Source organism: Strix uralensis, chromosome 12, assembly GCF_047716275.1.
Source record: "Strix uralensis isolate ZFMK-TIS-50842 chromosome 12, bStrUra1, whole genome shotgun sequence".
Taxonomy (NCBI): domain Eukaryota; kingdom Metazoa; phylum Chordata; class Aves; order Strigiformes; family Strigidae; genus Strix; species Strix uralensis.
The window spans coordinates 24,184,250-24,205,136 of NC_133983.1; the positions used below are offsets into that span (position 1 = coordinate 24,184,250).

Consider the following 20,887-nt stretch of genomic DNA (forward strand, 5'->3'; position numbering starts at 1 on the left):
ACTAAGAGGATGGCTTTAGTTATGCCTAACTTTTTTGCTTGCTTGTTTTTTCCTGCAGAAATTCTGTGAAGAAAAAAAGTGATGATTTCCCAGATCCTCTCAGACCTTCCAACTCTGGATTAGGCTGTGTGGAACTGATTGCTTCTGTCAAAAAGTGGCCCTCTTCTCTAAAGAGCACACACGTGGCCAATTGCAGTGTCTAGCACCTAAGGCTATGACCATAGTATTTGGGATTTGTAGTGCCAATAATGCTGAAAAGCTATGCTTTGGTTTACTAGGGCATGGAATTGTACTGTTACCAGATTCCTCCACCTCATCAACAGCGGGGTGCTCTTTGAATTTAAAGCATACCTGGTCAGTTGTTATTGTTGTTAGAAGGTAATATTGTTGTTAGAAGGTGTTACCACGTTTACTTTTTCCTCCTCTTCCTCCTTCACATCCCTCTTTTGACTAGAAAAGCTTGTGAAGCAGAAACATCAAATGCTTGTGACATGAGCCATGACTCATGGCTGTCAGTGAGTGAAGGGATCGTGTGTTTTGCAGTTGAGAGGGAGAGCTAATACTGCAATTTGTTAATTTCAGTAATGGAAAATATTGATAACTGTAATAAACAAGCAGAGACTTGCGTGCTGCTGTAGATAGCCAGGGGTGGGTGCTTCCCATCTGAGAATGTGATGTAACGGTTTTCCATGTCTCTTACATGTAACTGTACATAGAGCGAGGGTTTGGTGGCTCTAATGAAATGTGGAAATGAAGGGGAACTTCCAGTGAAATTTTGCTCTTAAAATCTTATCCTCTAAAATACCTTCAACTTGAAAAGCCTGGCTGAGGAAGGAACTCCTCTGCGTCTCTGACTGTATGGGTTAGAAGTCCGTAAAGCTGCATTAGCCATTCTCAAACCAGCCTTCTCCCTTTCGTTCTTTTCACGGTTTTCCTTCCCTCTCCCTCAGTTTCATATTGCATTTTTAAAAAAGACAAAAATATCCTACTGGCTTTAAAGATCAGAAGCAGCTTTTAGGAATCCGTGGCATTAAATTGCTTAGTCAGTAGAAGCTTTGAGAAATAATCAAGGATTAAGGAGAGAGGAAGCAATTTCTCCACCACCTTCTAAATGCAGGAATCCCCCTTAACCAGTGATTTTTCCGGCTGTTATTGATGTAAATCTTCAGCTTGACTTTACTCCAAGTAGGGGGCAAATTACATAATTTTTAAGCATTCTTGGAAACTTCACTTCATCCTGAGCCGTTGCATCTTTGTAGCATATTGAGCTCATTGCAGTTTTGAAGTGATCTTTTTTTCTACCAACAGTCCCCCAAGTCTAGTTTCTAGATTGTCATGTTTCAGTTAAAAAAAAAAAAAAAAAAAAGACTGATGTTACAGAATGTAAAAACAACCCACTCCAGACCATGCAGTTGTATCGTGAGGCGTGTGAATTTTTTGGGTGCTCCAACTCTCCAGACAGTTTTGTGATATCTCACTACAGCCTCATTCAGATATTTGTTTCTTCTCCTTCTGCACGTAGAAAGCTGTTGCTGCAGTTAGAGCCAAACAGCTGTCCCGTATGGCTATTATGCCTTGGTAGAGTGTAGTTGGTATCATGTCATTTTTCATTTTTGTTATTTTAAATAACAAAGAATAGTCTGTAAATGGTTTTTAAGTTACTCTAGTCTGTTTACTGTGTGTTTTTCCCTTAACTCGTGTGCTTAGTTGAGCCGTGTAGAGTTTTTGTTTGTTTTAATGGATTTTCCTGTTTGTCAGTCTGTCCTAACGTTCACTTTCTCTTTCTGTCTCTCTCTTTCTCTCTCTCATTGAGAGGCATTGAATTACGTTTTCAGTAGTAAGGCTTCTTGCCGATATGAAGGGAACTTTTCAGAAAGAGACCTGCTCTGGGTCATTTAATTTTGAATACAGTTTTCAATCGTTCAAGTTTTGGATGGTTTATATCTAATGTGTGTTTCATTTTTTTGGAAAGCTATATTTTGTATTTAGGAAATGGTATACTATTTTGCTATTTGTACTGAGTGAGTACATTGGCATAAATATAAAAATTTATATATATACATATATATAAAATATTCTTTTTGCCACACATTTTTGTGGTAAATTTGTGAGTTTGTCTGATGTTCTACCACAACGTGGCGTCTGATAACAGTGGGGTGGGGTGGGGTTTGTTATGTCTTTATTGAGTATTTAAGTACTTTTTGCAACATAAATAACTTGTTCATCTCTCGCCATTCCATCAGGCAATTTATTGTTCCAGCTGGCTATGAGAAGCTTCACTGTGTGTTTTGATGTGTCTGTCACTCAGCAATACGATCTAGTAAGGAAACCCGTAGGCATTTAGGCATATATAAAATAATGGGGTTTCATTCAGAATGAGCCATTCAGCTTTTATCCACTATCATTGTCTATTTAATATTTTATTACTAGCGCCTCTGTGTTTTAACTCTTAATTTATGATTATGCTAAAATGTTTAAAATTTTAATCATGATAAAAAGAATTCCCTGCTTCATAATGTTCAGAGCTGCTTTAACCCTGAACCATACTTTTTCTTTCTGTGATTTTTTTTTTTTTTTTTCCTGCTAAGACAAAATATTAACAAAAACTTGTTATGGTTCATGACATGAAAACAGCAATCTCACAGCATTGACTAAATGCTATATGAGGCTATGTAGAAGACTGAGAATTGTGGACCGAAACACCTTCCAGATGGCTGTGGAAGTTGATAGCCAGTTACTCGGAAATGAACTGGCGGCTTCTGCAGGATGGCAGTCCCAGAACAAGCTGTTGAGTGTCATCTGGAGCCTTCATACACAGAAGTAATAGGAATGATAAATTCGCTCGTGTGCTGCTTCCGTTCGTTCCGTTGTTCCGAAGGGGTGTGTCCTTACGTTGAAGTGCTGTTGGTCAGTGCCAAGTCACCAGGGACCAATTCTCCATTTAACCAGACGGGTGTCCAAAAGAGAACTTCATACCAAGACTGCTACAGCTCCAGGGGAAGGGTATGTTTGAATTGTGTGTGTATTTTAGGTCGCTTATGAAGAGAAGAGAAAAAAAAAGTAAAAAAAAAAAAAAAAAGTAAAAAAAAAAAAAAGGGCTGTGCTATCACATTTTTCACTTCAGGATAACACCTTTCTTTTCTTGTATTGAATCTATCTTGTTCATTTTAGGTCAATGTTTAAATGTACAACACTTTGAACATGTAATTTGGTTACAAAAAGTATTTGTCTTATGAATGAAGAGATTGCTCAGCGGTTGATTAGTGCCTGAGCTGCTGCCTGCAGACAGCTGTTACCGAGGCTAAAGGGAGGTTTGATAAACCAGTAAAGATCTTAAAGACAGGCCGCAGGATTTCATGGCAGAAAGACCCAAGAACAGTGTGAGCCACATCTGTATTTTATCAGAGTCCTGAATGTTTACTTCTGTGATTTAAGCAGTTGATAATTGGAGCTTACTCTTACTTATTTTTTCTTTTTTTAATCCCTGTGTTTACTCCTCTGCTTGCGCACACTGGTGCACCTGTAAGCTGCAAGCAGATGGAGTGCTTGCCTGCAGAGGTGAGGCGGTGGCATCGTGTCTAGTCCATTTTGGTTGAGAAAGAAGATACTGAGACATTAGTCTCTATAACTTTAAAGTTCCTGACCTTATTATAAAGGGGAAGTTACTATCGTATCCACAAAGCAGCAATTAAGTGTAGAAGATGAAAAATGAAAAAGTGTAGAGCTGCATTGCTGGGATGGGTTTTCTGTATCTTGGTGGGTTTTTTTTTTTCTGCTGCTTGAGCTCGCTGTTAAAAGAATCGTTAAATCTAAACCTCCGTGTGCAGCGGGGGCTGTACTCCCCAGCGGTACGTGCCCCGGGAGCACCCGTGGTGCCTGGTGCTCGCAGGGCAGCGCCTCATCGGCACAGATGCACATCGAGGGAGCCGTGGCTGCTGCGTCCCTTCTGTCTGCTTATACGCTCTGTGTGTGATAAATGTGTATAAAAACCATCTGAATAACACATAATACCCAGTTATTAGCTGAACATCTCCTCTGGCAGGAAGTGATTGGTGCTTTGTGCTTAAGTAGCCAGTCCATGATTTGATATTAATTGCCTCTTCAGTGTCTGGTCTTTCAGCAGTTATTCAAGCTGAATTCTTTGCTGCTATTTTAACATAAAAATATTTCAAGAAGTAATTTCAGCCTTGCTGTTTCAAAGTGGAGGTTTAATCACCAATCATTCTATTATAATCATTTTTAATTACTGATAGGGTGGTTACTTCCTATGTAGTTTTTTTAAGATAGAAAAAAGCATGAACTGTTAAGCGTAACTTTGGCAGGTTTTTTTACTGGAAGCACTGAGTCTGGGCAGCTGTATCAGTGGACATTCCCCTAATTTAGATAAGTTTAACTTTTTTTTTTTTAAAGCTTCTACTGTGATTTTGATTTAGGATATAGTTTCTAAACCAAAAACTTATCTAAACAGATTTTTTCTACTTCTATTATCTTTCCAGAGTCTTCAGAAAGAATAGCAAACACGTCAGAAGCTTGCATTTGTCTTTAAAGCAGAGTTTAAATCAGTATTTGCGTAGCAGGAAAGGTGATTTATTAAAAAGCAAAATCAAAAAAAGTTGTTACCGGACTAAAAAGGCTACACATAGTTTCCCTCAAAGGTATGTACGTGTGCGTGCAGGCATGCACGTGCACATTCATTAAGAGAGTTTACTGTCAGTTTTTGGATCTCATGCCTCTGCATGGTAAACTGTTGGGTTACTTCTTCAGGGTAGTTACAAGAAAGAGGAGCACGAGGGGTCATGGACATTTATCTGAGTGGTGGAAGCAAGGACGAGGGGAATGAATTGCTCTGCGTGCTCTGAGCTGTGAGTTGTAGGTGGAAGGTGGGAAGGAGAAATACTGACCACTGGTGACTTCTCATCAGTGCAAAATTCATTTTCAAGGAATAGGTGTGGTTTGTGTTCCAGAGGACTGGTGGCAGCTCTATCATTTTAGAAGTTAAAAGGAAACTAGTACTGAGATGCTTTGTTTGGGGGTTTTGTTCCAAACTGGATTAGTTTTTGGGATGGGATGTGAGCACTTATGTTCACGTTCAGAGCAGTTGTGCCCATTGCACGTGGCAGCAGCCACCTGAGCCCGCAAACAGGCGCGTCTGTCCGTGCTGCTGCGGGCTGGGACGCGAGCCTAGAGGGTCACTGTTGGAAATGGGATAAACGTTTAGATACAATGAAAAATGCAGCAGCAGATAAATTCCTGTACAAGTGTACTTGTAAAATTCTCTAGTTGAGTGTGGGGCTCTGAGGGGTTACACAGGGGAGAGGCTTTTCCTTTCTTACAGTCTGTATAGGTATGTAAATAGGCGGTGCCTGTATATTCTAGGATTATATATATGTATATAGCGGAATCGTACCTATTATAAATAATTAGTAGACACATGCATAGAATACTGTTATATTTACATTTTTATAAACCTGAAATAATATTACTTTTCCTTAGTATGAGGTTATTTACCAAGGTTTTTGTAGGAACTCATTAATAGTTGTATAACACCTTTCAGTACTGTACATGTGGCGCTGTTGGTAACGTTGCTCCAGAAACGTGCTTTGCTTGTGAACGTCCCTAATATCCATGGGTTGAAAAGAACCGTACACTTTTGTATTTTTATATATTTTTTTATTAATAACTGCAGATGTGGTGTTTAGCAAAGCAGTAGGACTGCCAGCCTTGCTTGAGAGCCTGCCCGCTGGATGGGCTGAGGGAGCGCGGCGGCAGCAGTGCCGGCTCTCACGGCCTCATGCTCCCCCGCCAGCTTCCCTCAAGCGACTCCTGATTTTGGGACCTTTTCCCTTCTCGGTCTCCTGTCAGCTCGTGCCAACAGGGAATGGTGGGGGCTGTGTTGCTCCGGAGGAGCTGGACTGACACCAGCAGCTCTCTCCTGGTGGAGGTTATTCATTGTCTTGAATAGCAAAGGATCCTGGCTGCTGCTCAGCTGGGTTGCATTTGGACCGGGAAAGTGAAGCTTAATCTGTCATTCCTCTTCTTCATTCTCATAAAGGCCAGGCATCTTTAAAGTTTTTTTTTTTTTACTGACTTTTGTACTGCAACAGTTGCTATCTAGACAACTCTCTCCTTGAAAGCTGGTGACAGCTTTCCTTGGTTTGTAGCCGTGAGGAACCCTACCCCGACTTGATGTCTTACAGATTGTGTGAGAAATTAAACTCTCTACAAAAAAATCCAGATCATAAAATCAACAGCACGCCTTTAGCCCACCACAGCTCTTAGTGCCGAAGGGGGTGTGTTCCACTGCGGTTTGACGTGGGGTTGATGGACAGATGTCACTGTCCCGGTACAGGCTCTAGCAAAGCACCTCTGCCAAACCGACAGCCAGGGTCCTTATTCCTACTCCTTGAGCTATCACTTTGCAGGGCTGACCTCTGCTCTTCCCAGAGAGCTGTCATTTTTGCTGTTACAGTTTGTGAAATTGCCTGGTAACATTCACGCGTGCTGGGACAAGGGTGAAGGATTTCCCTGCGTGCTGTGGGACGCTCACCGGCGCTCCGCAGGCTCTTGGTTCAGAGCTGACACACAGCAGCGGCTGTAAAACCTCTGTTTGGGTGTGTTTGCTCCAGGGTTCGGGTGAGCGAAGGGGCCCCCTGTTCCCATCACGTGCGTGGCCTCCGCTGCTCCTGCCCCTCGGCGAGACGGGAGGGTCTGGGGGTCCCCACGCAGGAGCGTGGCCGTCCCCGGGTCAGGGCACTTCTGGGTGTTGCAGAACTGGGAACAACATTCCCGTATCCCACTTAGACCATGGTATTCCTGAAGCTTTTTTTTTTTAAATTCGGGACACTATTTGAAATGAGGCGATTTGAAGTTTTGAGCTCATTATTAAGGAGTAAGCTCCAAGCCCCTTCAGAGCAGAGCTTTCTACCTCTAGCTCTACCTCCAGCTGCATCGTTGAGTGGCTTTACCCACCTTTCTGCCATGGGCTCCTGGCGCACTGCTCGGCCGCTGAGCTGCCTCTTCCCCTGTCCTGCAATGTGAAAGTAGCACCAGATATTCCTTTGTGCATTTCTGTGTATATGGCTTTCGTAGTTGGGATTTTCAAAGCACTGATACCCGGTGTTTTCAGTTTGTTCTATGAGGGGATATTTTATTTGCATCTATGTTTTTAGCTATCCTGTGATAACTTGTTGAATATTAAAAAATAAAAATATTTTGCTTCTATTGGGACATTTGTATACTCGCAACTATATTTCTGTAAACAGCTGCAGTCAAGAATAAAACAATGAAAGTTTTCATTTTGCAGTGTAAAGTCTTGTTGTGTTTTTTTCAAGGGCATCTTCTCTCTGCCAGGAGAAAGTCCCGTTCTTCAGGGCGGAATCAGCCCGTCTGGGAACCACTTGGCGCTGGGGAAGGCCGGAGCCCACCGCGTTGTGCCTGGGGTGGGGTGTCCCCCTGGAAAATGCTGCTGTGTTTCTGTCTGCCTGTGTGGTGTTAAGGTAACCTTTGTGGTGTAGTAGCGAAATCACAGGGCCTTCAAGGAAATGGGTTTCAGTCAGCCCCAGGCAGGATTCTGTCTTTGAGGGACCTGGGGGAGAAGCAAAGGTCTCTTGGGGGCTGCAGTGCCCCAGTAACGGGAGTTATGGGCTCGCTGGCGGAATTTCTGTGTGTTAGCACAGTCCCACTTCAAATACACGGAAGAGAGAGATATGTCAATGTGCTAAAAATGAGGTGGGGTGGCTGAGGCTCGGGTGCGTGTCCCCCTTCATGCTGCCCACCTGCCAGGAGCAGGAATTTTGAGAAATTAGCGCAGGGCTAAGAAGTAACTGCAGTTACTTTCACTGGAAAAGAAGGAAGCAGATTTATCCAGAAGGCTTCCGGTGGGGTTCTGCCTTGTCTGGTGCCAGGGTCAGATGTGGCCATGCTGCAGTGGGGCAAACACAGCCCCCCCACCGCTGGCTTTTGCCCTCCTGGAGCTGCCCACCCTGCTGCAGGCGCTTGTTATCCACCCCCCTCATTAGCGCCATGGGACAAAACAACCTGAGAAGCCCTCCTGCCTCAGCCTCCTCTTCCTCTCAAGGCTCACAGGTTTCCCCAGCCTGTCAGTCTGGTGCAGGCAGCCTCAGAAAGACCAAACCATGGTGTTACAGGTTTTTGTGTTTTATTAGCGACGCAGCCGTGGCAGGGAAGCCGCTGTCTTGCCCAGCTCCCCATGGGTCAGAGTCACCTCCAACCTGACACCTGTCACCCCCAGTCACGGCTGCGTGGAAGGGGAGGCCCAGCGCTGCCTTCAGAAGAGGCCTCACCCCGCCGCAGCCATCGGGCAGCAACGTGCAACACCCAGGCATGTGCAGAGGCCCCGTCCCACCCTTCACCTCCTCTTCACAAACTTCTTTGTCACGGCGTTGGGGTTCAGGCGCCTCCTGCCTGCGCCCAGGGCCGCGTCGCGGATCTGCAGATTGGCCGCGCGGCTGTAGACGTCGTTTTCCGCAAAGGGCGAGATCCCGGCGATGTAGTCGGGGTCGAAGACGTTGGTTTTCTGCCTGGCCTTGCGGGACAGTCGCTGCTGTGGGAAGCGCTGGTCCTCCACCAGGTGCGGGTTGCTGGCATGTTTCCCTCCTTGCGGCGCCGGCAGCGGGTACTGCCAAGAGAAAAGTGGCGGTTAAACTTGGCTTGGAGGGACCTCGAGATGACTGCAGGCCTCCAGAGAACCAAGCAAAGGAAGAACTGACCGCAGGCCAGGCCTGTGACACGCAGCTACTCACCCTGAGTCCTCGGGGGTTCAGCACCTTGGGGTTGCGGGAGAAATGCATGTGGAGGCTCCCGTCATCGCTGACGCTCACTGCGACCTTCTTCAGGGTCTTGTTACCGCAGTGGGGACAGAAAACCTTGGTCATGTCCGAAGTGGTCCTGCAAGACAGGAACAGAGAGGGGTTTGCTGCTCCCTGGGCTGCGGAACAGGCTCACCCCCCGAGCAGGATCATCCCCGCCGGCTGTGCCGCTCTGTGCGCACACGCTCACCTGAAGCAGCCGTGGCAGCGCAGGATGTAGCTGCGGGCCTGGCGGATCAGCATGCCGTTCACCGCCAGCACGGGCAGGCCCAGCTGCAGCAGCACGTTCTGCAATGAGGAGGGAGAAACCGGGATACGGTGAGCTGGGACTGCCCGGGGCTTCAACCGGGGTCTGCCAGCCCAGGCAGCGAGAGGCCGACGGACGCGACGCCAAAGGCCTCTGCAGTGGAGAGAACAGCCTGGTTTTAAGAAAAAAAGGAGGCTGGTTTTAAGGTAAGAAGCTGCTCTCCTCCTGCCCAAGGGACACAGCAGTGTGCTCCTCTGTCTCCATGCACAGTTTAACCACTGCAGAGTTCTGAGTAATTTGAGAATCTGCCCTCAGCCCCCCCCACCCAGCTCCCTGAGGCTGGAGCCAGGCCCAGGCCAGGCAGCGGCTGGCACCCACCTGCATGGCAAAGTCAGTGGTGACACAGCCAACCTGGATGCCCACAGGAGCAGTGTCACAGTGCCCTGTGTCCTGCTGCGCCTGCTTGAGGTTGCTGGGTGTTATCCAACCCTCGTCGTCACTCTCTTCCTCGTCCTCTTCTTCCTCAGCGCTGGCCCCATCCTCAGAGCTCTGGTGCTCCTCGGTGGTCTCTGGGCTAATGGAGAGGGCTTGAGATTTCTGTGGAGGGGGAGGAGAGTGTCAGCCACAGCACAGGCCACGCTCCGGTCCAAAAGGGCCAGTGTGGAGAGGCAGCTCCGGTCTCACCAGCAGCTCCTGCAGCTCCTCCTCGATGCTGGGCAGGGGCGTTCGCCAGTACAGGAAGGAGCTGAACTCGTTGCTCTCGGAGGGGATGGGGCTCCTCTCGGGACTGGGCTCATGTTGGCCCTTCCCTGGGCGCTTGTGCTGTTGGAGCGGGAGGACACACAAGAGAGGGGGGTCTCTCGCCTGCCGCTGCCCGTGGGCTCTGGGGGGCTGTGTCCCTGTCCCCAGGGCCGTGTCCCCCATCCCTTACCTTGTCGGGCAGGTGGAAGCCGGCGATGTGCAGGGGGGCCTCGGGGTGCCGCGGGGTGGAGCTGAGCCGCACCTGGGGAGGCAGTGTAGTGGGGGGGGGGTGTGGGCGGGGCGCCCCGGGGACGGGACCCCATCCCCGGGGCTGGGCCCTACCTTGTCCTGGGGCTCCCAGCGGAGGCAGCCGGGGCCGCCGGTCTCAGTCTGCAGCTGGCAGGTGAGGGCGAGCACCTGCAGGTCGGCGGCCGAGAGGCTGGGGTAGTCCCCCGTCTTCTTGGAGAAGTCGGTGACTGTGGAGCGAGGAGAGGGGAAGCCGTCGGGCCGGGCCGGGCCGCTGGGAGCCGGGCCAGGGCCGCAGAGGCGCGGCCCGGTACTCACCGAGGCGCAGGATGTCGTGCCGCGGGCGGCGGAGGCGCAGCTCGCAGGGCAGCGCGGCCAGGCGGCGGCGCGTCGGCCTGTCGCGGATCTCGGCTAGCACCTCGGGCACGGTGTACAGCGTCTGCGCCATGTCCTGCGGGCAGCACCGTCAGGCCGCGCCGGGACCCCTCCCCGGTGCTCCCCCCTCCCCGGTGCTCCCCCCTCCCCGGTGCTCCCCCCTCCCCGGTGCTCCCCCCTCCCCGGTACCTGCAGCGGGGCGGCGCTCAGGAACGCGCCGGTATCGGCCACGACGTGCGGCACCCGCGCCATGTCCGCGCGCCCCATGTCCGCCGCCGCGCGGGGCACGCTGGGAGCTGTAGTTCGCGCGGGGCACACTGGGAGTGACCCCGCCGCCGCCTGACTGCTTCCGGGTGGCGCGGTCAGGTGACGGGCTTGTGTCACATGACGGCGGGTGCTGGAGCCGGAAGCGGGAGCGGAGCGGTCGCCGGTAACTCGGGCGGCGGGACGGGGTGGGGGGAGGCTGCGGCTCCCCGGTGCGGCCCGCCCGACCCGGTCCCCCTGGAGCCGCGCTGCCCGCCCCGGGGCGGGACCGGCCTGGCGAGGTGAGGCCCAGCCCGGGGCGGCGGGGCCCGCGGGGAGGGCTGGGCTGGGCTGGGCTGGCCCGGCCGCCGCCTCTCCTTCGCGGTGCCCCCGGGGCGGTTGCGGCCCGCGGAGCCTGGCCGAGGCCGGGACGCGCTGCCCGCTCTCGCCCTCCCCCGCGGCCGTCGCGGCCCGGCCCGGCTCTGCGCGGGGCGAACCGGCACCTGGCTGCGGGGTAGGACCCGGCCCGGTGCTGGCGGTGAGTGGCGGGTGCTGCCCCGGCCCTGCCGCTGCGGCGCGGCCCCGCGGGTAGAGCCTTGCGTTAGCGGAGCGGCGGCCCAGGGCTGCCCGCGGCCCTGGGGGACAAGGCCGGGCCGCCGGCAACGGGAAGCCCGGGGGAAGCTGCGGAAGGGAGGCCTCGACCTTCTCAAGGGGGGACGCCTGGGCGTGTGTGTGGCGGTGGGGGAGCGCCCCGGGCCCGCGCCGGACCCAGACCCCCTCGGCAAAGGGTGTGAGGGGTGGATGGAGCGTGGGGGAGCGGGGAAAGGCCGATCGGGGAGGGAAGCTGTGCCTGGGGGGTGGCACTGAACACAGAGGGGCTTTCTGGTAGTTGAGAGGTATTTAACGTGCGAGCGATAGCGAAATGGCGTAGAGTCAGGAAGAGAGAAAGTGGCAAAAAGAGTCAAGATTTAAAAGAAAAAGCGATGGATGCAGCCCAGAGGGGATGGGTCTCTGTGGTCATATTACATGGGAGGTTGCAGTGAGGAAAGTGGTGGCTGGTCGGGCCCGGGGCCCTTTTCTGTCACGGGATGTGCGGGCGAGTCTGTGAGCGCAGGGCAGGCGCGTCACGGCAGCTCTGGTCTGCGCCCCAGGGCTGGGGTACGGTGGGAGTAGGGGGGAACGGCAGGGCTGTGAGGGGACGTGTGTGTGGAGCAAGGGCTGGGAGGTGGAAATGCCTCCATAACCGGTAACGCTTGGTGATTAACGAACCCCAAACCGCCTTCTGTAGCGGAGCTGGCGAGGCTGCCACCGCTGCGGCTGGAGAAGAGCAAAAGCAGCGGCAGCAACTGTGAGGGAGAACTGGGGATCCGGGGTCCCTGCTGTGGGGGAGTGACCCTTGGGTCTTACCACAATAACTTTGAGACACAGGTCACCCATGTTAGTGTAAGAAAGGCTCTGAAGGATAAGTTCACTGGTCGGTTTAGCCCAGGAGCTGGTCACAGAGAGGTGCAGGAGGTGCTGCTTCTGAGGGGCGCGTGTGCCTGGCTGCTTTCTGCGGGCTGCTAACGGAATAAGTGGTGATGTGGAGCTGGGGAGTCATAACAAACACGAGGAATAGCAGTAACCTGAGGGAAGGCCGGGGTGCTCTGTGGGCCAGGGTAATTGGAGTAGGACTAAGTGTAGTAATAGCAAATGTAATTAGTCTTGTGAAGGACCTCCCTCTGTAAGGCAGCTCTCCCCCACTCGTGAGGGGAAAAAGATGGGCCTGTGTTAGTGAACCTCCAGCCACCGTCTGATAGAGCTGAGGCAGCGGCAGGTCAGGTACCAAACGAGGTTTTCCAGGCAGAGGGGGATTGTCCAGGGCACTGGCTGGGTCTCTGTGGAGCACAGGGTGGGTTTGCTGTGCTGGGGGGTGTGAGGCTGCATGGGGCTGGGAGAAGAGGGTGGAGAGTGGAGACTCTGGTTCACGAGAGGGGAGTTAAAAAGGAACCTGGCTTTGGGATGGAGCTTGGTAAGGTCTAGTGAGGCTGTGGGGAGAAGGCAGGAAAAAAAGAAACTCCTGCAGAAGGAGGGAGGTGGCAGAGGCTGGAGATGCTCTTCTCCCCTCTTCCTACTTCCCTCCCCCTGGTGCTGGCAGGCATCCCGGGGAGCTGGCAGGAGCACCAGGGGTGCTTGTGGCTTTGCTGGCCTGGGAGGGGATTCTGGTTTGACCCCGTCTGAGCCCTTGCTGCTGCCCCAGGCAACAGGATTAAGGCTCCTCTTTGCTCCTGCCCACGGGCGGGCAGCAGATGCCCCTGGCTGCCCCGCCGTGTCGGGGGCTTGCCCAGGCAGGGACCCTGTGGTCCATGACCTTGATGCCCGCCCTTGGTGTGTCCTCTCCGGCTCCTCTGCCCGGGAAGTGCAGCGAGGAGGGCTGCTGCCTGCAGGCTCAGGAGGTCGGTGCGAGTCAATAGCTGACTGTGGTCCCAGACCAGGCACCTCGTGCTTCTGCGTGATACGTGACCTCATCCTCCTGCTTCATGGTCAGCCGTGTCGGCAGAGGCGCAGAGGTGCCCAGCCACGTGTCCTGCCAGCATTCCCGGGTGTTACAGCCGGTGTCCTTCCTGCCCGCTCACTGTCCCTGGCGGGTGACTCCGGGGGAAAGCTGCGGCAGAAGGGGCAGGGGGAAGCGCTGTGCCTGCGGTGACAGTGACGTGGCGCCGGAGAGCGAGGAAGTGGTGAGCGCTCAGGGAAGTGGAGGTCTGGGCTTGTAGCCTGCTCCGCAGTGTGATCCTTCTCTGTGTTCAGAGCAGCTGTGGTCCCTGTCCCCTCCACAGTGTGTTAGAGTTTACAGGACTGATTTTTCTGTGGGATTTTGCTGCCAGGAAGTGACCTGGACTGTCCATGAGGGATGCAGCTGCTTCCCCACACCATGACCTGACCTTCCTCTCTTCTGCTGGTGTTACTGCCTCGTCCTTTTGGAGGGATCCCTTGTGTGGTGGCCACACAGGCTGTTCATGAGCCAGTGTTGCTGCTGAGCAGCACAGAGCAGGGTGTGAGGCAGCGTTATCCGCTGAAGGCTTTGGAGAGGGCTCTGTCCTCATACCGGCTGTGGTCGGCAGCGACCTTTGGGTCAGGGTGAGGTGTGGCCGCCCAGATGGGGTGTCCAGAGGGCTGAGCACTGCCCAGCTTGGGATCTCTTCGGGCCGTGGCGGTGCCGTTGGAGGGGGGTTCCTCTCCCTAGGGCGCAGCGAGGGCTGGTTTATCAGGAGAGCGAAGCTGTGTTTACCAGGTGTGAGCCTGTCCGTTGCTGAGTCTCCCTGCCATGCAGGTCACTTGCAGTAACGGCCGGGCTGTGTTTGGGCCCAGAGGGGCTGAGCTGGGACTCCAGTGCAGCCCCAGCTTCCCCCACGCGGTGGGAGCGGTGCTGAGGTGTCTCCTCTCTCTCTGCTTCCAGCTGGGGGTGATGCCATGGCCGCTGCCAGCTCCAGCAGGGCCAGGGCCGGGCCGCCCTGCGAGAAGTCCCAGCTCTCCGTGAAAGGTGGGTCCCGCTGCCTCGCCAGAAGTGGGGCCGGGGGTCCCGCGGTGGGGAATGTGGATTTTGGGTGCCTCTGCTCTGGGCATCTGCTCTGCCTGCACCCCGGCTGGGAGACCTGGCCGGGGGAAGCAGGAGCTGGGGAAGGCCAGCCCTGCCCTATGTCCCGTGGGCACCCGGGGAAGCGGAGCGGCTGTTGGCCAGGCTCTTGCCACCTCCCCTCCCCGATTGCCGCCGGGACGTGGCTCCGTGGCCCTGCCAGGGCTGCGCTGGTGCTCCCGTGGCCGCGAGATGGCTCCCAACGCCGGGAGCTGCGTCCCTGTCCCTGCCCTGCAGCCCCTGCGCAGGGCAACGCTGGCCCAGGGGCTGCCGAGCCTCACCGGGTGCTCGCCCCTACTCAGCGGCTCTGGCAGAGCCCCCTTGCCCCCACCTTGCCCACAAGCCTGCGGCGGGGGGTGTCTGTGGGGACCGTGACACTCCTGCAGCCTTCGGCTGTGGGTGAAGCTGGGGATAGGCAGCGATTGGGGGGTGACGGCAGCACCTGGATCCAGCCATTGCTGCCATCAGGAGCATCGCGTCCTGCTGCCCCTCTCCCCAAAGCGCTTTGGCTCTGCGGGGAGTCAGGGCACCCCTGTGTGCATGTGTGGGGCAGGGGACGGGGTCTCCCCTGCGGCCACCTGACCCTCCGCCTGTCCCTCCTGCCCAGTTGTGTCTGTGAAGCCCAAGGCGCACAGCCGCCCGTCACGGATGAACTGCTATGTGGAGGTGGCAGGCGATGGGCTGCCCAGCGAGACCAAGAAGACGGGGAAGCAGATCGGGAGCTCTGAGCTGCTGTGGAACGAGATCCTCATCCTGTAAGTCTCCTGCTGCAGCCCACAGTGCCATCAGCTGGGGCCACTCGGATGTGGGAGATCTTTGCCCCCCGGGGAGGGTGGTGGGAGGAGGGTCTGCCGTTGCCCTGTGGCCTCGCCTGCCTCCCTCCGCTCCCTGGCTCTGGCAGGCCTGGCACTGCCGACTCCCCGCACGGGGAGCAGGCTTGAGGCCACGGTGATGGCCCCCTTCTCTGGTCTCTGCAGGAACGTCACTGCTCAAAGCCACTTGGATCTGAAGGTGTGGAGCTGCCATACCCTGAGGAACGAGCTGCTGGGCACCGCCTCCATCAGCCTCAGTAACCTGCTGAAGAGCGGCGGGAAATGTACGTACAATCCGGACCCCACCGGGGTTCCTCGGCCCCCGCCAGAGTCCTGCTGCCTCTCCTGCCCGCAGGCGCACGGCAGCGGGGAGAGGCCGTGGCCACAGCCACTCCTATGCAGTGCCCGGCCCCGGGGTGGGGAACAAGGCCCCATTGTGCACCCTGGGCCGCCCGTCAGGGCTGGGGCGTGACGGAAGCCGTACCTCCGTCAGCCAGGGTGCCGCAGCCTGTGCGGAAACACAAACCCCTCAGCTATTTGCTGCCATTTGTGGTCGCCAGAGTGTGGCTCGTGACAGCAGCTACCACATAAAGGCAGCCATTCAGGGCTTGGGCTGCACAAGCGGCTGCACAGGGCTGGAAAAGGCTTGTTCTGTCTTTTCCAAGCAAAGCTCTGCTGCTTGCGAGAGACAGACCTGGTATTGAACAGGGAGAGGGGCCTCCTGTGCCCTGGGGGGGTACGGGGCTGGTTGGGGCTCTCCCCTGTGCCAGGGGTTGGGGTAAGCTCCTTCCTGGCACTGCCAGGTTGCCGTGCCCCGGGGTGGCACTTTGTGGCGCTTGCTGGGCCACGCAGGGAGCCGGGCTGCTGCAGCCAGTTGTCTCGCGAAGCCCATGAGGACCTGAACGTCTGCCCTGGGTAGTCACAGGGCTGGGCCGTTGCTGTCAGCCAGCCTGCGGTGGGGGTCTCTGCCCCAGGGGACCCTCCCCTGCAGCTTTTTCTTACCGAGGTGTGTGCAAATGCCGGGCCAGGCTCCCGGAGCCAACGCTGCTCCCGCCCTACCTGCCTGCTCCTCTGCAGGGGCACAATCGGCTCTTTCATTAGCGAGCGTCCCAGGGGGCTGTGTGGAAAATGAATGGAAAAGGCAACTGGCTGTTCTAGCTTGTCCGTTAACATCCACCAGAAAAAACGTGTCAGATTTTTCCTTGACACCGTGGGCTGGGAGGGAGGACTCTTAAAGCTGCAGAGCTTGCCCTGCCCTGCCGGGAAGGTGTTGCTGTGGGCTGGGAGCAGCCAGCACTGCCCATCTTGTTTAGCCTGGTGTCTGCTCCCCCTCTTTGCAGTCTCGCTGCATGGCCTTTGGGCTTTGCTGCAGCTCTGGGTGGGCCAGAGACCACCAGCAGTCCTGTGGGAGCCCGCGTCCCCGGGTGCCTGGGAGACCCCTTCCTGAGAGGGCTCCTTGCCCTTCCCTCTGCTGGCCAGCCCTGGGGAAGTGGCCAGGTCACGCAAGGCCGTGCAAAGGGCATTTGGGATCTCAAATCATCCTGAGTTCGACCATTAATGCCCTAATGCAGCCTGCGACCCCCTGCCTGGGGAAGGTAGCGAAATGTGCGTGCCCACCGCCGCTGCCAGGCGCCTGGCCATCCTCTCCCCATCCTGGGAGGGCTGCTCCTGCTGGGCAGCAGACCCTCTTCCCAGCTTAGTTGGGTTTGTTGGGGTTTTGGTGAGGTTTTCTGTAAATCACTGCTACGTGAGTGTAGCTGCAGCCTTTGGTTTATGTTCCTGTAGTTGTTCGACGTGGTGGGGAAGAATCGTTCTGGTTGCTCTGTGTTCGGCCAGGGGTGTTCTCGCTGCCAGTGACATCCGTGGCCGTGGGTGCAGGGCTCCCGCCTGCCGGGAACACGCTGGAGCTCCCCCCATTCTTTCCATCGGCCCTCCTGCCAAGCACACCTCGCTTCAGGTGGAAGAGTCTTGGCTCTGAGGCCTGGAGCCTGGAAAAAGAGCTCAGTGATGAGCCCGCTCGGAGCTCTGAGCTCCCAGGAAGGTGGGGAGAGCCTGCTGGAGTGAACAGCTGGGCAGGAGCTCCTGCTCCAGGCGGGTCCAGCCCTGCTTTCGGGCTCGCAGCGCTTCCCACTGCCTTGGCAGGCGCCTCTGGGGCCTCTCCTCTGGCAGGCAGCGCCCTCCCGCTTTTGGAGGGGATTGGCCAGGGAGATGGAGAGGTGGGTAAGAATGGGCTCAATCACAGAAAATTAGCTGGAGCCTTCCACAAAGCTGAGCTGCTCCCAGGGCTCCTGTAAAACAGCTAATTTGCAATGGCACAGCCCCCTGGCACAGCCCCCTGCCCCGGCCCCCGAGCTGCTGCCTGCTGCAGAGGCACCTTTTTGTTCCCAGGCTCCAGGAGCTCCTCGCCCGCTCCTCCCGCGAGGCCTGAGGAACGTCCCCAGCCGGCCTCACGCCACGGTCTGTGTGGAAGCTGATACTGGGCCTTGCTGGTTTTTGCTGGTCCCCCTGTGTGCTGAGCAATGTTTGTCTGTGCAGGCGCTGGAGCGAGCCAGGCTGCTGCTCACAAATGAAGGCGCTCGCTTTTATTGCTTGCTGCTCGGGTTGCAAGTTACATCAACAGGCTCCTGTTTCTGGAGTGGCACCACATGCCAGGGTTTTACAGATCCTGCAGAGCCTTTGCTTTCCCTGCTGCTGTGCCCCAGGCAGAGCTGCTGGAGCTGCAGCCTCGTGAGAGCCTCTGGGAAGCCAGCAGCAAACCCCTAAACCTCTGGGAAGCTGCAGCTGCCCCCCGCCGCGTTGTGGATAAGCTGTCAGAGGAGCTCTGCTGCATGGCCCGGCAGCAAAGGCTCTGAGGGAGGAGTCGTGGAGGCAAACCCTCAGCCCAGCTGAGGTGACTGTTCAGTGAGCTGGCTCTGTAGCAGCTGGGCAACAGTTCTGTAAAACAGCTTGTCCGAGCCAGTAAGTCGCAGCGGGGGTCGGGCTGCGCCTACCCCGCATCACCTTTCGGGCGTCGCATCCCGAGTTTCCTGCAGAGCTGGTGGGACTGTGACCACCAGCACGGCGCCCAAGCCCTGGCCACCTCCAGGCTCTCTCTGGGTGGGAGGCCAGCGAGGAGACGGGGTCCGCTGGCTCCAGTCCTGCCCTACGCTGGCCAGGCCGGTTTGCAGATGGCCAGCTGCGCCCGGTCAGAGATAATGGGCTTTCTGGCTTTCTCCTACCATCTGATCTTCCCTCCAAGGGCTGTGATGGTTCAGAGAAAGGAAGCAGAAGTCCAAGGTCCTCCCGGTTACACCTGGCAGCTCAGTGGAGTGGGACACAGTTGTCTCTAAGCCGCTGGTGGCTGAGACTGGGTCAGCAGCAGGGACAAAGCTTCCCACTGCCGGGGGAGACTTTTACATTTTACCTGTGACGGTAAAGGTTATCCCTTCCCCTAAACTCTGGGTTCCTCCTTGCTTTAGGGATGGCTGTGGAAGGTCTGACATCCCCCTGCTTCTTCCTGGAGGGGCTGTAGCCACAGCATGGAGTCATTCCTTCGGCTGCCGGCATGCACAAAGGTTAAGCTAGTCTTAACCTGCCGAGCACCAGGGAGGTGGGTGCTGCACAGGGTGCTGCCTGCCAGCCCTGAGCTCTTGGGGAGCCCCAAGCCCTGGGGGAAGCCGGCACGGCTCAGTGCTCCCGGGGCCAAGAGGGGCCCCACTGACATGACGTTCTGCCCTGCTTTCTCTGTCTAGTGCCAGGGCGCTTTCAGGGCAGGGTTCTGGCTCTGGGATTTGATTCTTCCGTGGGTTGATGGGGGGTGAGGAGGTTGCTGGCTGGAGCACGTGGTTGTCAGGGCAGCCCAGAGGATCTGCTTATCCTCTGTCTGCATAAGCAGCAGTCCCGGCAGCTCCCGAGGGGCGATGGTGGATGCAGCTTTGATTGCGTGGAGCTGTTTGAGTGGAAACTGCCCTTCGCGTCCAGTGGAACTGTGCAAAGAGAGTTTGGGGAGCCAAGAGGGTGGGAAGCGCTGTCCAGCTCTCTGTCTGGAAATCCTGGCTGCGTGTGTGACGATGGAGCCTCCCCACCCGGGGAAGAGGCAGAGGGGCTGCCCCCTGCTGCGTGGCGGCTCTCTGGTGCTTGTGCCCGTGGGTGTCAGACACGTGTGGTTCCTGGAGGTCCCGAAGGGCTCAGGCTCAGGCTCAGCCCGGGGCTGTTATCATGCTGGCTGCTACCAGCCTCGTTTCGTGGAACCGTAAATCCGCTTAATGGGCTGGGTGGGAATTCCAGCTCACCTCGGCTAAATGGGAGCTCTGATGCTGCGTGCGGGGCACTGGAAGTAGCTGAACTGAGACCTTATTCAGGACCAAATCACCCCCGACCCCCTCCCAAAATAATAATAATCCCTCTGACATTCTGGCTGCCGGCAGGACACAGGCAGCCTTTGTGCTCCGCCGTTCAGGGGACCCTCTGTTGGTGCAACAGCAATGTCCCTTTGTGCGTCCCGCGTGCTGGACGGGGACAGTGAATGGAAGGTTCTGCTAGTGTTTATTTTCTTTAAAAAAGCTGAAGGGGGTGGAGAGGGGGAGAAGGAAGCCGGCTGGGAGGTTCATGTTCACATCCTCCACTCGGAGACACCTTGTCTTTGCTCCTGCGCTGCCGCCCCCTCGGCTGGGCGCCTGCACAATGAGGGCTTGTGCAGCTGTGGCGGGGAGAGCGGCGCGCTCGGGCGCTTGCCGAGGGGGCTGGAGGGGACCCCCGGAGCATGTGGGCACGGCTTCCACATGGCTCAGAGAAAATGCCATTTCCTGTGACACGGAGCAGCCGGGGAGAAACAGGGTCTGGATTTGTTCTGGTTTTTGGCCGTGCACAGTAGCATTTTCTATCGCAGGCTCTTAAAACTGTCTGTGAGATCAGTTCCCCTTGGAAGCAAACTGAGAGCAGCTCCTTTAAGCAGATGAGTAAGACTAGGCTTAGCAGAATCCCCTGTCTGGTGATGGGCGGGTAACGAGCAACAAGAGTTGGGCTCCAACTCCGTGCTGTGCCGCCATGAGCACGTGCTCCTGCCGTGCCGGGGCCTGGGCACTGAGGGGCCACCTGCCTCCTCGGCGCTGAAAACCTGAGGCTCTTTCACGAGATCCATGAGCACAGCCTGTCCCGCAGCCCTGTCTTCACTGCAGCCCCCGTGGCGCTGCGCACGAGGGGCCAGAGACCGCTCGGAGTGGGGGTGGTGAATCCCAGCGCGCGGCCGGTTGGCCTGGAGGATGGATGGCTGCTAGCCATGGGCTGGCACATGTGGTGCGAGTGCTGTGACTGGCCTCATGCTGGACCCCTTCTCCGTCCCCTTTGTGTCCCTCCCCAGTTGCGCGAGACCCGCAGGCGCTGTGGGGAGGAGCGGCTCCGGCCAGGGAAGGAGGGCAGGAGCTGCTCTTGGGACCGGCAGGGCTGCTTCTGGTCCTGGCAGTGGTCAGGCGGGTGCACAGCAGCCCCACGGTCTCTGCGCCTTTCCCCCTGGTGCTGTGTGAGGTCTGGATTTCCACCCGGGGGCCGTAGGTGCTGTTTGGGTGGCAGTTGCGCACCCTGGGCCCCACCCCAGCGTGTCTCAGCCCAGAGCTAGAGATGGGACGAGGGCTCTGTGGGAGTGTGTTCCCATCCTCCTCCTGCTCCCACTGGCAGGTACTGCACCCCGTCCCCGCAGCGGGCCGGGACAAAGCAGGTTGCTAAAAAATGGTGCCGTTGTGTCATGAGCAATCTGTGTATAATAAAAATATTATTTGAGCAAATGAGTCAGGAAGCGTCTGGGCTG

At 55.9% G+C, this 20,887-nt stretch overlaps 3 protein-coding genes across 11 annotated transcripts in view; 2 read left to right on the forward strand and 1 right to left on the reverse strand.

The window, feature by feature from the left end:
* The window catches only part of NFAT5 (nuclear factor of activated T cells 5), a 72,274-nt gene extending 64,979 nt beyond the window's left edge, over nt 1–7,295 (forward strand). For all 7 annotated transcript variants that reach the window (XM_074881640.1, XM_074881643.1, XM_074881641.1 and 4 more), the window contains one exon: nt 59–7,295. The gene's annotated coding sequence lies outside the window, so the exon portion shown is untranslated. The remainder of the gene's footprint in view (nt 1–58) is intronic.
* Nucleotides 7,296–8,141: 846 nt separating this feature from the next.
* Nucleotides 8,142–10,743, reverse strand: NOB1 (NIN1 (RPN12) binding protein 1 homolog). Its single transcript, XM_074881651.1, has 9 exons — nt 10,627–10,743; nt 10,381–10,513; nt 10,159–10,292; nt 10,007–10,078; nt 9,760–9,897; nt 9,454–9,672; nt 9,019–9,116; nt 8,763–8,907; nt 8,142–8,638 (listed from the first exon to the last, which is right to left on the reverse strand). The coding sequence occupies exons 1-9, from the start codon at nt 10,702–10,704 to the stop codon at nt 8,369–8,371; spliced, it is 1,287 nt and encodes a 428-aa protein (XP_074737752.1). The 5' UTR covers nt 10,705–10,743; the 3' UTR covers nt 8,142–8,368.
* Nucleotides 10,744–10,809: 66 nt separating this feature from the next.
* WWP2 (WW domain containing E3 ubiquitin protein ligase 2) overlaps nt 10,810–20,887 on the forward strand; it is a 41,437-nt gene continuing 31,359 nt past the window's right edge. For 2 of the 3 annotated variants that reach the window (XM_074881647.1, XM_074881649.1), the window contains exons 1-4: nt 10,810–10,867; nt 14,117–14,200; nt 14,901–15,048; nt 15,271–15,389. In XM_074881647.1, coding sequence (XP_074737748.1) covers nt 10,822–10,867; nt 14,117–14,200; nt 14,901–15,048; nt 15,271–15,389 — 397 coding nt within the window. In that variant the 5' untranslated portion in view covers nt 10,810–10,821. Of the gene's footprint in view, nt 10,983–14,116; nt 14,201–14,900; nt 15,049–15,270; nt 15,390–20,887 lie in introns of all 3 variants that reach the window. The other variant, XM_074881650.1, reaches the window with a different exon arrangement.